Source organism: Larimichthys crocea, chromosome XXIV (assembly GCF_000972845.2).
Source record: "Larimichthys crocea isolate SSNF chromosome XXIV, L_crocea_2.0, whole genome shotgun sequence".
In the NCBI taxonomy this organism is placed as follows: domain Eukaryota; kingdom Metazoa; phylum Chordata; class Actinopteri; family Sciaenidae; genus Larimichthys; species Larimichthys crocea.
Window position 1 is genome coordinate 17974514 of NC_040034.1, and position 16487 is coordinate 17991000.

The window sequence follows — 16487 nt, forward strand, 5'->3', positions numbered from 1 at the left end:
TAAAACCTCATGGTGTCTGAAGACTGTGCCACCAATCTTTTCTGACTAGGTCAAACCCATTGAGCTACTTACAGAGCTATGGTTTAAACTGACCTTAATATAAGCTTTTAGCCTGAGGGACACGGTCACCTGAAAGAAAGTTAGTGTCTGGCACTGATATATCTGAAGTTTTGAAGTCATAAAAATATCTAGTACCAGGCACAAGCCTTACATACAGTACAATTTATTACCATAACTTTGAAAACAAACTCAATTATTCCCATTGTGCGCTTCCAGTCATATTTTTTTTACATTTTACATTAGGATGAAAGCCCAGTTTCATCTGAATGATTATAATACAAATGGCTGCAAGAAGATATCTGACATAGTTGCAACACTTGTACTGAGCTTTGTATTTCTACTTCAGTTTGACACTTGATTAATGGCTGTCTGCTTAGATGCCCAGAAGCTACAGATAAACTATTCAGTATATCTAAAGCAAAATGCCTTTGAAAGGCTGGATATTTAGTCAGTGTCAAAAGGACTTCAAAATGTTAAATTTACCTACTGGATTATTGACAAAAGTCTTTCATGTCACCAGTCCACAGGCAGTTGTTTAAATATGGTTTCTGTCGGATTTATCAGCAATTGCACCTTTGTTTGTCGACGCTGCTTAACAAAGAATGAATAGAAACCATTTCTTTCCACATGAACATTGTTTTAGCTACAGTGACACTCTGGTGATGGCAACATCAGTTTGTTGATCCACTGCTTTGGTCCAGACTGAAATATATAAAACAACTGTTGGATGAATTGTCATGGACACCACCATGATGTTGACATTTTTATTTTTAGTGAAATGTCTAAACAGCATCACAGTTGGAAGTTTTGGGTCACTGACCAAGCCTCTGTATTTGACAACTTGGGAGCGAGAATAGGCTGACAAGACACTGAGCAATGGGCAGTTAAGAGACTGAGACTGTGAAAGTCAAGAAATTGAGGCATGTATACATATTTTAAATATAGCTTGTTTATTTATTTACCCTAAACATATATTCACCAGGTAATTTCACTGATTAGTTATCAGCTCTTCATGACACATGGCTATCCTTGGCCTGGACTGATTTTTATAGAGGATGATAAATGTTGTTTGACTTAGCCAAACTCCAGGTTGCTCCATAAAGCTATAAAAACTTAACAACTATCCTGCTGTGGGATGGGAAAACACATAAAAAGACACAAGAGGATCTCCAGTGAAATCATTCTACATCAAATTGGGAATAAAAACTTCATGGTTAGCGATTGAAGCTCTTGTACTGATGTTTTACGTTTTAATAAGGCCCCTTAAAAGATGGGCAACCAATGTCACATTACATCTTTAACCATTTGTGACTTAAGAAATGCGGCACCAGGATCATTTTCAGAAAGAATGGCTAGATCTGTTTGCACATAAAGAACAGTGCCACCTTCCTCTCATATTTTTGACATTGGTGCTGTAAAGAAATCCAGTAGATCCAGTGAAATGAACCAAATATTGATTCAGAGCTCACAAGCCCTTTACTAGTGCTTGTGTTTACAATAATTACAGCAATCTCTGAGCATTAAAGATTTATTTAGATTTAATGTCTACCTTTTAAATATGGTCGATTTGGACATGTTTTTTTTTCTGATCATCTTTTCTCATTCGCACTATATTACCGAGAGACATGTTCTTCATCACACAAGGCGTGGGGGAGTCGTGGGCAAATACACTATCACTGTCTCAGCATTTGCTTTGATGCAAAATGTGCATCACACAAAAGGGCTCCTGTGAATTAGGTGCTAAGCTTTTAATGTCTGTGATTGAAATTTCCCAGGTGCCTTTGCTATAGGTGAAATTCAGTCTTGTCATAAAAACTAGGCCAGTGTTGCTTTTTCCCAAATTTCACTTTTCTCTACTCTTAAAACTTCAGCTGTCAGGAATGCGAAATGCAACTGTGGGGAAATATGATTAGAGATTCATAGATGAGAAGGAAGGCCTATGAACACAGGGGGGGAGGGTGGGAATAAAAACCATAGTACCTTATGTAACCTGTCTGTGGAGAAGAAGGGGACAAAGATAAAGAGGGTGTGCATGAGAGGGAGAGGATTGTGGAGTATGCAAGCTGAGGATGACAAGATATAACTCATCTGTGGATAGGCAGTTTTTTTTTCCTCTCACAAATTCCTATATGAGGCTCAAATGTTTCATTTCTGGAGCTTTTTATGAAGTCCCAACGGGAGCTGCCACCAAAACACTACAGAGACGCTGTAATAATATTTTGTTGAGACAGAGAAAAATGTGTGTGTGTGTGCATTTGTGTGTATAGGTGGAGAAAGCACAAGATAATGGGTAGCATAATGTTTGAGATGTGGCTGTATGTGATTATATGCGGTATAATTATATTTGAATGTAAAATGTACTTAATACCTAATGTGTGTGTATGTGATAAAAATATCTGGCATTATTGTGATTTCCTATCTTAAGTTTTGTCTTGTAGTCATGGCTGACATGTTCCAAAGGACTCATAACTTGATGTCATGGACATGTACTGAAGCACATGGACACTGTTGGACAATTCATGCACAACATTCTAAACAAATGATTCAATATACAAATATAATAAATCTAAAAATATGTGCCATCTGATGACCACAGAAGCCAGGAGTGCTTGTATTTTTCTCTTTATATGTGTGTATTATCTTTCCTGCATCAGTTTGCCTGAAATGTTTTTATCATGGAATGTTGACTAATGTGCAGAAAATAGCAAAGCTCAGAGGACAATGTATTAGCCAGTGAAAATAATGCTGCTGCCTCCTTTCTCTGGTAAACACCGTGAGAACAGTGGTGTGGCAGTGACGGCCGATGCTATAACGAGACTCATTTACATTTGAAACAGCAAAATAACAGAGAAGGCGACTGTGTAGCCTTAGGAAAACAGAGAGTATGTCAAGAAATACAAATACATCCCCCCCTAGGCACTCTGCAATGTGCAATCACCCGCAATGCACAACTTGCCCTCTTTGCTTTGCTTTGGCAGGGATGAAAACTTTATAACAGGTAACATCACTTACTAAACAAAGATGCACCGCAATAAAACATTGATCATACAGAGAGAGATAGGATAAGATCCTTTTTATTTAACTGGAAACAGCCGTTAGAATATATCGGCCTGTTCAAAGCCACCAGACTCCATTCAAAAAAACATGAACAGAACATGGGAGTTGCTGGTCTACCGCTGCCTTCATCGGTTAGTTTATTCGTTCTATTGTTTGGCTTTGGTGTTTTAACATGCTTGTTCTAATGCATCAAAGTCTAATGTTTAAGCTTCTCAGCTCCTGTCAGCTCCCTACAGTATGTGTAGGTTGAATAGGTTGCTGTAGCTATCAGATAAAGTAAAATCTGTGGAAGAGACAATCAATTTTTTAGTTTGAGAGCCCTAAAGCCAACAAAGCTTTTGCTGAGGAATGTCCTCAGCAAAAACATCTAGGCTTGGAGTAAAAATCTGTGGAGCTTTTGGTCACAATGGCGCTTGTCTACCAGCATTATCACACTGGCACATAATGGTTTCCCTCCCTGTCCCTGAAACGTCATGTACATCACCATTGGCTACAAAGCAGGAAACCTGAATTCTAAGCTGCCTTTGTCTCTTCTAGTGATTGCAGCCTTCCTACTGGCAGTACTCCCAAATCCAAAGCTATAAGGATCCCATCAGCTCTGGCTCCACAGCGACCACGGCCCAAGAGCTGGAGGTCAGCTCTCGCAAGTCCGAAGTGGTGAAGCAGCGGAGGAGTTGTAGAGGCCTGCCAGGGACGAATGGACTGCTCTGCCAATCAAAGGGGCAACCCATCTCTCTTACTCTAGAGTGGCTTCATTCATTGAAGGAGCCACGAAAAGAGGCTGTAAGACACCCTCTGTTTGGTGGATTAATCATCACTCCTGTTTCATGGATAATTTTTACTGTGTGGTATCAAAAGAAAAAAAATTAAAGTGGCACTTGGATCATTACATAAAACTGATGATGATGAGATGATGCTGTGCCATGATTATAGAAGCATTTAAAATAAAGAAGTGTACAGCTGCAGTGAAGATGATGCTTAATTATTCTTTATTTGTTTTGAAGCTACTGGTTGTACGTGGCCTGAGATAAAACCCAATAGCTTGAGAGGAAAAACTGCTTCAGATAGAGAATAATCTATCCTATGATGGTTTATATTCCTTCAGAAGACTATTTATCCAACAAACCAATTTATCCGACTGCTCCCATTAACAGATGCAATGTAAGTCTACTTTAGAGGACAGCTGTTTTATATTATTGCAGCTATTTTCATTACAAAAGCAACAAAATGCAACATTTCTAAATGGCTGACGCTTAGCCTCGCCCACCTTATTTAGCTGTTGCTATGTCTGTACATAATTTACAGTGATATTAACAGTGGCAGATTTAATCCAAATTTTCCCAAAGAAGTAAGCAAAAGCAGCCTTGTGAACTAATGCTAATGCTAATACTCTTGTCTCCAGCTGGTTTGTTTATGTTTCCATCTGACATATTTCAAAATAAGATACCCTTTAATAACGTTGAAAGCTGATAACATGGCCTTTGCCTTTGGACAGAACACTTGTTGTTGTTTTTGTTGTTCTAGTAGTTGCTGCAATCTAATGTAATGTATCAAATGCAGCTATTTGACTCTGTCTTGGAAAGGTCTCACTTGTAAAACAGATTTTAATCAATGTTACTTCCTAGTTAAATAAAAGGTTATATATGCATGTTCTATGTTTTTGACTTTCTCAAAATATTGAGAACCCAGGTATTGTTGTCATATATAGAACTGTAATTTCCATATGCCTGTGAAATGCTCAGTCACAGTTACAAAGCTCTCTTTGGACAGTTGCTGTTTGGGTGAGGGGTTTAGCAAAAGGTCAACTGAACATGAAGGGCACTTGGAGAGTACATAGATCTGCCAAGGACATTAGTCCAGTCTCCTACGATATGCTAATCTACAAGTGATACAACTGTACAAGTCCGTAAATAAAAAATAAAAAAATGGTGTATCTGCCCTGTGATTCAAACGGATCCAAAATGTAGTTAGTTCTTCCTTAGCCCAAGCTATACCGTTCCAAGTTTCATGAAAACAAGTCCTTTTCTTAGGACTGTAGTGATACACTAATCTCATGATACGATACGATACACGATATTCAGCCAACGATACGTTTCGATACGATTCGATACTCTGACTGGGCAGAAAGTCTACAACTTGCAAATGCTGGACAAAATGAATCAGATTTTTATCATATCACACCTCAAACAGTATTAGTGAAGAGTTTTTGAATGAAAATATTTTATTTTTATAATTTATAATTTTTTTTTAAATCTCTTTGCCTGACATACATATGCGGTTTTTCAACCAAATATGTGAAGAACAATAAAATAATGCCCTTTCAATACAAAAGGTCCCATGTGTTTTTACCTTATTTTCCTCAGGCATGAGACTTGGCAAAGCAAAGACCCTCCAGAAAGTTGAGGGGAACCTGTCAGTCAATAGAAATAGCATTTATGAAGTTATTCTGTCACTCTGCAGTCACTTTGGGCCCTCCGTTACTCTGCTCTGTGTGCTCCCTGCCCCCTGCTCTAGAATACGTCATAGATACTGTCCACTGCTGGTTGAAAAAGAAAGTCTGTCTAGTAACGTTTGTCCATTTGTTGACTGTGCTTTCAGTCTGCCGAACATCTATTTTTCAGTTGTTTTTTTTACACAGCGGCATAGAACAGCAAGGAGGTGTCGGACAGACACAAAATACATATCTCTGTCTTTAGTGGAATCTCAGAAAAACCACATCTCTCTATCATAAACCGTTTCAGAGATATTCAGGTATTCAGATATGTAAAACTTTAGACTTATTGGGCGGATCCGCCCAATCCGTCCCCAGAGGGTTAAACCCAAAGTGGTGGGAGCGCTTCTGCTTTTGAACATGAAGGTGCTGGATTTATGTTCGCCGCCATTCTCTTGAATCTCCTCACTCTGATACTGTGTGAACAGGAAGAGGAAGATGTCGGTGTCTGCATAAACAGAGTATCTAGACGGGTAACTTGCTAGAAATGCTCTACAGCAACACTATCGGCTGGCTGACCTAATCACTCTTCCTGCAAAGCAAACGGGGGGAAATGGGCAGTGAGCAGAGTGTCAGCTGGCAGGCGGAACACAGTGATTTAAATGGGACTTAATGTATCGATACTCACGGCTGAAAAATCAGTACTTTCTGGGGAAACAAAATATCGATATATATCTCAGGATCGATAAAATTTCTCAGCCTTAGTAAACCTGCTGTTAGACCAACAAGCAGTGACGTAAGACATAACCACTCTCGTGGTTTCCAGCAGTGTAGGCACTACAATATATGTTATAAACTGATTGTAGTCATGATCGTGTGTTTACCTTATTATAACAAATAGGTCTTGACGTGCCACCAATAAGAGTTAAAAATGACTTTCTTCATTCTAACCTACCTAACATACGGTTCATATTGATTTGTATATTTTAATCAAGAAGCTAAGTAATGCAGATGTTGGTAATTATTCAGGTTGCTAAGTGTATCTACAGCAAATACACAGACGCATATGATGTCAGTGTTGAGGCTGCTTTGTATTTCATTTATGGGACTGTAAATTGAATAATTAGGTTAGTGGCAAGCATAATCCTTTTTACTTACAGGGATTACAGCAGGTTCAATTAGAAATAAAAATGCAGCTTGTGTGTGACAACTTTCCTCATGACCACAACAATAAGATCTTCTAATTGTCAATGTATATCGACTGTATTTATTAGATTTTTAAGAGAGACTGTAACATTTAGCAAATCATGTTTGGTGTATTTCTTCTCAAGCTTTATAGATGTTCTCATACATTGACATACTGGGCTTACGTAGGATGGAATGTGCAATGCGGCTAATATTATATCACTTGCAATAATGTTCTTACTGTAAGTCAGAACGTGGCATTATCACTCGCCTCCTTTGATGCTTCCATCCCCCGCATTACGCAAGCTATGGATCAGTTTTAATATGGAGCCGCTTTCATGTCGTGCTTTAAATGACATCCAACACTTTCCACACAAGTGCATACTGTAACTGCATCAAACTGGGTGGTTCAGATACCTACACACACTGTGACTGTGAGCGTTGCATTAATGCACCTTGCGGTTGAGGCCATTTCGTGAGTATGGTATTAATGTAAATGTAAAAAATGAATGCGTGAGCACACAATATGTGTAGTGTACGTTACCCTGTATGTGCATTTGGATATGTGTGTAATGGATTGGGTGTGAGATAAAATTATAAAGATACATAAAGCAAGGCATGAGTGGGGCTCCGTGATAAGATGTAGCGGTGGTGTAATAGATTACCCTGTGTCTGCTTCCGCCACCTCGCTCACAAAACAAGACTGATAACTGTAATAATTCGCCGCTGCTAGATACAGTCACGGTAAACGAAATGAGAGATATGACGCACGTATGTGCAAAGTCTGTACTAACACACACAACTCATGTGGAGCTATACACAAGAAGACATCACATTGTGAAGATATACACACATCTTGCAGCCTCTCTCTCTCTCTCTCTCTCTCTCTGGTGCTGACACCAGAGACACTTGGGATGCTGACATTCACTGCGAGAGCAGACACTGTTTGATAAGTCAAGTCCTTCGATGTCTGCGTTCAGAGGTCCGAAATATTCTTCCCCCAGGTATAGTTAGACACTGTATGATGAAATCTGAGGAAGGTGTTTGAGGAAGGCGAGCCGGTAATGAAAAGCTAACCCTAGAATTCTGCGTGCATAGCGGTGAGAGGAGACAGATTCTTTTTTAACTTTGATCAGGAACATTTGAGATTTGTTTTTTTTATAGTTGCTGGGGTAAACTAGTTTGACTCGCGCCCTTAAAAAGTAGGCTGAAACGAATGCATGATTAATATGTTTAATGGACCAAACCTGAGCTCGATGTTGCATCATGTGTTCTGTCAATGTGACATTCTTCATCTCACTGCCTGTTAAAGTTTAATGTTTTGGTTTTAAGAAGTATCCTGCATATATTATATATTATATTATTATATTAATATAATGTTTTTTTCACTCCAAAACTCTCTCTTTTTAACTTATTTAACCCTATGTACATGCCATTTTTTCCCCCATGCACCACAAGAAAGACATGCATTATTTTTACACTTAGGATGAAACATTAGGCACTGACAATTGCCTCAAAGATTTTATTGTACTTGGACAATTCTTCCATCAGATGTGACGCAACATTAATGCAACACAGGCAGTGAAGCAGCTTTCAGGGATTTAAAAACAAGCGCTCCCTAATGGCTGACAGCAAGCTGGGATACGTGTTTTAGAGTTAATCAGAAACAAACACAGAATGGCTCCTATAATCTGCATTAATGTATCTGTAATTCCATCAATTATGTCACTGTTGCTAGTGCAACATCATAGCATCTACTTCTCCAGTGGGAACTTATCTGGTGACATGGATATTTTTGTTTTATGTGGACATGGCTGCTTGGTCTCTGCTCCAGAGTCGTTTTAATATAAAGTGTAACTAAAAATGAATACAATTATGCTTGATAAGGGAGGAGGACCTCGTGAAATGTTAATGTGTACAAAGTTGTTTTGCTTCCCTCTTGGCTAACCCCGCTTTGAATGTCCTGACTGCTGAATTGGACAAGTCAAAACAGAGGATTAAAATTCAAAGGCAAGGGCGCGGGTTGACTATTCGTAAGATGACTTCCAATGTCGATGGGTGGCTCTTGCTTTTGTTCTTGCCCCCCTCCTTTTTCTTTTTTTTTTTTCTACGATGTGAGCGTCCTCCAGTCGGAATAGAAATGTGGCTGAATGAGTCTCCAAACGGCAGAGATGGTGTGGGTGGATGGCAGCCCCTGACTACAAATGAGAGCACACAAAATGCACAGTCTAATCTGTCACACATGTAATAAGCAAATCCCTGCAATGCTCCCTTATACTGGTGCGAATGTTCACATAAACACACACACACACACACAAATGTCAGTGGACATTCGCTTCAACGCACAAACAACAAGCAACAGACTGAGGAGAAATGCATCAAGCATGGCATTTATATGATTCTAATGCCCTTAAGAGATCACAAACAGCATGAAACATATCCACAGCAGACAACGAGATTTGCTCTTTCTATTCTCACTTCCAACACATATAAAAAATACAGCTATGCTATTAAAAGCAGGCAACCACTGGATACATTTAGAGGAGAAACTTTTAAAGTCAGTATTATCCTGGCTTGGATCACCCTATTACTCCTGTGTGAGACACAGATCTCTGCAAAGCCTCCAATGAAAAGCCACATTGAAAGGAGTGCAGACCTGATGTTAATTAAGGATTAGTCACACTGGAAGGTTATATGAATGCAGTATTTGCTGATTGGTACCCAGCTGCTGCAAAAGCAAATTACACGTGTTTTAAACAACCTATCTTCCCAGCTAGCTCTCTCTCTCTCTCTCTCTCTCTCTCCATCTTACACCATCTCCACATAAAAAGGCTCTCAAAGAGGGTGGCATCCTTCTTTGACTCCGCAACTCTAATGGAACACGTGTACACAGGTCTGGGGACAGAGTATTCACAATAAAGCTCCTGTGGACCAGAAAATGACACTTAGAAATCCCATAAACAAAGCTGGGTGAACTTGTTTATGGAAAAGTTACAAGTTACTAGTCCACCCATCAGGAGTGGGTAGAAAAGGGACTTCATACTTCACTCAGATCAATCAGTTTTTAAAAAACCTTCTATCATAATATATTTGCTAAAAAAAGAAGAAGAAGTGCTTACCCCGTGATCCGTGGCAACGTGTCAGTGGAGAAGAGGGCAAGTGGAGGTTTGTCCCGCTCTATGAGCCATATGGTGTATTGCCCACTTTGCTTGGGGTGGAAGAACACAGCCATGTCCAGGCTACAGAGACCCTGGCCGCCCCACAGCCAAGGACTCAGCACCCAGGGGCCACCAAAAGCTGAACTGTTCACCCAGAAAAACTGACCTATGGGAGAGAGAAAAACAAGGAACTGTAGAGCACAGAGCCACAAACATTAATAATAAAAAAAAGAAAACATAAAAAGGGGACACCGAGTTAGAGATTTATTAATATTTCTAAACACACTTCAGTTGTAGCAAGAGAGGTGAAATGATCAGAAAATTCTAGTCTCATCAACGTGATGTGCTTTTACACTATGAATTGAATCCAGATGAGTGGTGGGCTATGACTTCAGATAGTTTTGAGGCAACGGCTGAGAGGAGCACTTGATGAAAATGCATGAAATAAAACTGCTTTGAAAAAGAACAGTCAATGACACCCCTTGCGCAAAAAAAAGGGAGTAGCAAGTGAAAAATCAAAGCACTTTTTTTTTTCTAGCTTTGAGATGAAGTCCCATTTCACTTTCAAACCTATTGAGCTCGTTCAAGCAGGAAGTTCATCAGAAGCTGAAAAATGTGCGTGTGTGTGTGTGTGTGTGTGTGTGTGTGTGTGTGTGTGTGGTGGGTAAGCACAAAGAATTTCAACTTGAAAGGAACAAAATCCATTTTTAATATGCTCTGTTAAGAAATATAGCACTGATGATGGGAAGTTAGAAAATGCAGAATCTTGCAGAATAAGAGAGCATTTCAAAAAGTAAGCTCACCCTCATGTTGCTGTTTATTTTGTTTGTCAGTTTTGGGGTCACGAGGTGCGCTCCCTGCTGCTGTTACAGTTGTAGAAATAAATCGGGAAATATTTTGTAACATGGGGTTGACATATTTCTTTTGTTTCCCTTTTTAGTTTGTCTCCATTTCCAGACTGCACTCTTGCCTCTGGATAATGATAATACCAGCCTCCCAAGGGTCAGATTGTATTAAAGTATACTTCCCTAACTGGGACGCACGTGTCTCCTTGTGTATGTCAGCTGTTGCACTCAAACAGCCTTTTGCTATTAGTTGTGCATGCATATGTGTATGTTGGTACTTGTCAGAGAGAGGAACGTTGGTGAAAAAGCTGTACAAACTCTCCATGTTGGCAGCGACGCCCCCAGAAGTTTTTTATAGGGGTGGTCAGATACTGTATTTGTGATTTTCTGTTATAAAAATGCATATGCATTATATCTTATATATTATATCATATATGTATATATATAATATAAATATCTAATATATATATATATATATATATAATATATATATATATACTATATATATATATATATATATAATATATGTCACTATATATATTTATCTTGCGTTTAAATATAACCAGTTTTTGCTTTTCATGCGGCTAAAATTATTGCATGATATTTTTTCTATGTATCTTACGGGTCTTCCAGGTTTAAATGTATATATAATATCACCACACATGGGCAGGTGGAGCTTAGCCATTAGTCTGTATCTGTACTTGGTGCACCTTTTCTATACTTTCACTCCCTCCTCATCCTTCGTGTATACTGCTCCCCCTTATCCCCAGAGGTTGCTGAGAAACTAGTACATTTGGAGCCTTCAAATTGAAGTGCTCCAGTTAAGCCTCATTTGTTCTCCCTTCCACATTTGCATGCTCTTTAACACAGAGATCCAGACAATTTGGCAAGGACAGTCCGAGTGCTCACAACAAGTTTGCACACATGTGGGCAGTGCACATTTCCTACACCCAGCAGTGATTTGATATAAAGGTTTTAAGACTCAGCCTGGAAGGGCTTTGGGCCTGTAGGCAGAAAAGAAACCAATAACTCTGTTTCCCAGTCCAAGTAGATGTAGAAATACCTGCATGGGAGCAATTATCGGCAGGGTACAAATTATAATGGCAAACTTCAGAGGCGGACTGTAATTCCATTAGTAGATTTCTGCCTGAGTTTCACCTGTGAATACTGCTGCCTAACAGAGCTTGATGCCCCCATTTACTGCATCACAAGGCCTGGTTCAACTGACTGTCTGCCTCAATCTGCATAGTGCAACATGACCAGTGATGGGGTTTAAGCAGGTAAAGACAAAGATGATCACTCAGCAGCCTATATTAAAACCAGCAGGTGTGTGTATAATATATATATAATATTATATAATATATATATAGATCTATATATATATATATATATTATAGATATTATATATATATTATATCGTTATAATACAAGAGATGTAAATTCATGATGACACCTGTCTTAGATTAGCTTCCTTGAGTGTTGCCTTTAATGACACCATGTGGGGATCCACTGGAAGTAGACTCATCCAATCTATTCTGTTTCACTCCAGACACCAAGACTCTGAACTCTATGCAAATGATATCATAACTATTCTTAGTGGGAGAGAAGTTCACCAGAAAAAAAGAATACACGACACTGTTGCTGGAACTGTCAACCTCTGGTCTGGTGATTTTCTTTTCTTTTGTAACCAATTCCAGCACTTTAACTCTAGTTGGCCTGTTTTGCTGCAGTTAGCCGGCATTGTTGGAGGCAATTTCTCATTTATCCGTGAATTTTAGGATTAGTATAATCAGTGTTTATAAAAGGTCACTTGATCATTGCCCCTCCAGAGAAGAAGACCAAGCCAAAAAGCACAAGACAGAAAAGCAGTAATATTGAATTGAATTGAAGTGATAGTTGTATTCTATATCATTGAATCAAGCTGGTAAACACTTTTCTTGCCCTCTGTGCGGTTACAGATTCAATCAACTGAGGCTCTTGTCGACATGGCATAACAAATTAGACCAACTGTTGGTAGAATTCTCCCAGATAACAAAACTGCAGCTAAAGGCCTAAGAGAAGGAGGAAAACAAACCGTTCAGAAATTATATTCTCTGCCAAATCCTCTTACAGCATAATGCATTTACTCAGGGCCAGCACAAGCTTTTTAGGGTCCCAGCAGTTTGACTGCCTCACACTTTAATTTACAACTCATTCACTGGTGCAACATAGTGACAGCTTCCACTGCAGATAGATGGTGTAAAAATATGTCCAGCGGGATGATAAACAGCTTCCTTGTGATAGTCCATTGTTGTTGTTCCTAAAATGATTTTCTGCCACACTGATTCTGATTTTAAACCAGCAATAACTGATTTTTTGGCTATTTGGGGGAAGCCGTTGTGAACACAACACTGACATTTTATAGCCAATTGTTTTTAAATATTGGGGTTTCGTGGGCAATATCATACAATAAATCCATCAGCATATTTAAAGATAACAAGTGCAGAATACAGACTGTTTATAATACATAAAACTCATCCAATTCCAAAGCAAATCTGGGACAGAAAAAGAAAACAGTAGCAGTACTATCTAGAAAATGATTCAGTGGGACCAGTCTAGTCCTGTGGGCAGCAAACCATTGTTGGCGTTTGTATAACACCACACTCAATGACCATAGAAAAAAACAACAAAAAATAGGTTGAAAGCCATGCCTCATCTCTTTAAGTTAATAAGAAGCAAAGAATATGTCAGTGTGTAACATACCTCTTTTCACCTAGTTACTTTTAAAGGCAGCAGCCATGTAGTTGCGGGAGACTATCGCTTACAAATGGTGCAGACAGTTTCCCCCATAGAGGATGGATGTAAAATCAATACCTGGAAAATTACCTTACATGGGTGTCTGCCAGTTAAAGACTTCACAATTCAAACAAAAAGGTCTAGAATTCCTGGGATGTTGCTTCTCAGGTTGTCAATTATTGTTTTACAGCAGTAGCTCCACCAAAACATCTTCAACCCTGCTGTGAGAATGCTACAACACTGGCATGTGTTATCTGATTCCAACTTAAATGTTCAATAAATGACCAGAAAAGCTGTTAGCATGTAGAGACACCAACAATAATGTAAGTTGTTGCCTTTCTTATTGTAACACCATCAGATAAACAAAGAAACAACTGAATAGTGTTAAATAATATGACACACATATATATTATGCGCTGACTACAATTCATTCTCAGATGCTCATTAGTCAAAAAAGCAAAGAAACCACCATTTATTAGTGATTTCATATGTTTCATGTTGTGCTGTGCTTTGTTTTAAAAGGCTGAATGCTTAAGTTGTGAGAAGTAATTGTGATACGGTTAGAAAAGGAGAAGGCGCAAAGGTGATATTCAGTGAATAACGTCAAAATTGGGGATTGTTTGATAAAGAATAGCGTGCACATTTGGATACGGCCTCATTATTCCTTTGATGTGTCACAAAACGTAATGTGAAGACGTGATTAGCCTTAATTTACACCCTTTCTTCAAATCAGAATTTTTTGGGGGGAAATTCGTTCTCGCTATCTCAAAGAAAACAAAAGAAGAAGAAAAACACTTCCTTCCCACTTCTAATGTGGCCCATTAAATGTGTATTTCAGACTTCAGGCAGATTTAATTGTACAATGCTGCATAACCAGAGAAATAGTTTCTTCTTCATAGCTTTTCTCTTCTGCCACAAGAGCAAGTCTCATGGCTGTTGATTTGGTGTTTGTTTGTTTTTCTAATTTTTCATGTATCATTACAAACTGAACTGGCATTGTCTCCAAGGAAATCACATACAGACCCTTAATGTAAGTGGGGGGATGCCAAGAAGATCTTGCTTCTTTGTTCCATAAATGTTTTTAGTCTCAGTAAAGGTATTGCATATTTAGCAGTTCAGATGAAACACTGGGGATTACAGCTCTCTGCAACGAGTTTGCCTACTCTAACCTGTGCAAACACTTGTTTCTATGAGAGTTCTGTTCACTCTTTCAAGCTCACCTAAACAATCTGAAGTTATGGTGCTCTCACAGTCTTTGATTTAACACAATAAGATGATTTATGTGGAGGTTTCCACAGACTTCAAACAAGATATATTTCTTAAGCTGGAGTTGTTAGGCTCCATTGTTTGTTTGTTGTGCAGTAGTTAGTCCCAGGAACGCTGCCAAATCTGCCAATCATGTTCATTTTTGTGGGTATGTTTTTTTCATTATTATTTCAAAGCACTCAGCCATAACAGGGCAACCAGTCTGACTGAATTATATCTGTTTTTTTGTTGTTAGTGACTGAAAATAATCTGATGTGGTGTGGTCATGCTGAGCACTGTCAAAAAACCCAAAACAACAAAAGACTGGTGCCAACAGCAACAATTCTGCGGCAGAGAAGGAGAATGGAGGCGACTGTGCACCGATGTTCACCAGGGTGCTTGGTGAAAAATGCTGTGCGTGACTCTGGAGCAAGTGTATAATGAGGGCACTGCTCTACCCACCCTAACTTGCAAAACCCATGCATAAAATTAAATGTCAGCACTCCAAAGAGCACAATATCTATTACTGATTATTCCAAAACAACCTCTTAAAAATCATTGCCTGGAAGTAAATTTGTTGCTCCATCAACAGGGGATCCGGCCCAAAATATGCTATAAAAATAGCTTATTTTTTGCAAACAGGACTTTGTTTTGTCAGCCAAAATTCACCTCACACCCACATATCATGTCCAAAAAATTAAGTACAACAAATTGATTAGAAACTGAAAATCAGTCAGTACAATATTATCACTTTAAAAGTTAAACACAGCTGCCCCAAAAGAAGAATCATTGAGTGGTCTGGTAGTGGTGTGAGAGGCAACAACATGTGCTGTTTAGGGTTTGGTGTTTTGTCATGTCTGTGATGCCCAGTAATGTATTATAGCTGATCTTTAATGGGATGTCTGATTGGCTCGATTGGATCGTGTTTGTAGTGCGTTCACCTCTGTGATCCCATTATTCAAATCCAAAAAGACTAGGCTGAAACTGCAACGTAAACCTTCACCACCTCATGCCATCTTGGCCCCTATCCTGTTTTAATCATCCTGACTATAATGAACCATATTCCAGCTATTCCACAGTTTCTGCTCATTCACTATTTTCAATTTCATTCATCATGAGCCAATGCTGCTTGCCTCACTGTAGCAGATATTTTGTGTTTTTATTATACACTTGTCAAGCAAATATGTAAAGGCAACTGGTTGTACATAAAACGAGACATTTATTGCAATTCTAATGACATAAAAGAAACAACTCCTCCTTAGAAAGTATCTGAAAGTAATTTTGATTTCAGATAAGAAGAAAAACTCGCCTTTGGTCTTTGTCTTATGCCGAAAACTATTTTGCTAATGAAAACATTATTGATGCTCTTTGTGAGTATATAAAGATAAATATTAAACTGTTTGAAAAAAAAAAACATAAACATAACATGAAATGGAAAATCTTCAGAAGAAGATTTTACAGGGCTTCTGTTTTGAGAATACTGCAGTACTATTGCATTGCTCTCTCTGGAACAACAATGTTATCTCAAAAAAACGTGAGACTGGATTTTATGATAGCAGTAATCTATGAACAAACCCAAAAGTAATTCATTGGTAAGAATATAATACTCAATGTGAATAGTGAACTAACAATCTAGCATTGGACAAGCAAGATAGCGACAGCGTGACAGAGTGACAGGAAAGGTGGGGGGAGAGAGATGGGGAATGATATGCAGGAAAGTGCCACAGGTCG

At 38.7% G+C, this 16487-nt stretch overlaps 1 protein-coding gene across 3 annotated transcripts in view; it reads right to left on the reverse strand.

Moving 5' to 3' along the window:
* alk (ALK receptor tyrosine kinase) overlaps window positions 1-16487 on the reverse strand; it is a 302582-nt gene that overhangs the window by 109562 nt on the left and 176533 nt on the right. For all 3 annotated transcript variants that reach the window (XM_027274896.1, XM_027274895.1, XM_027274897.1), the window contains one exon: window positions 9853-10057. In XM_027274896.1, coding sequence (XP_027130697.1) covers window positions 9853-10057 — 205 coding nt within the window. The remainder of the gene's footprint in view (window positions 1-9852; window positions 10058-16487) is intronic.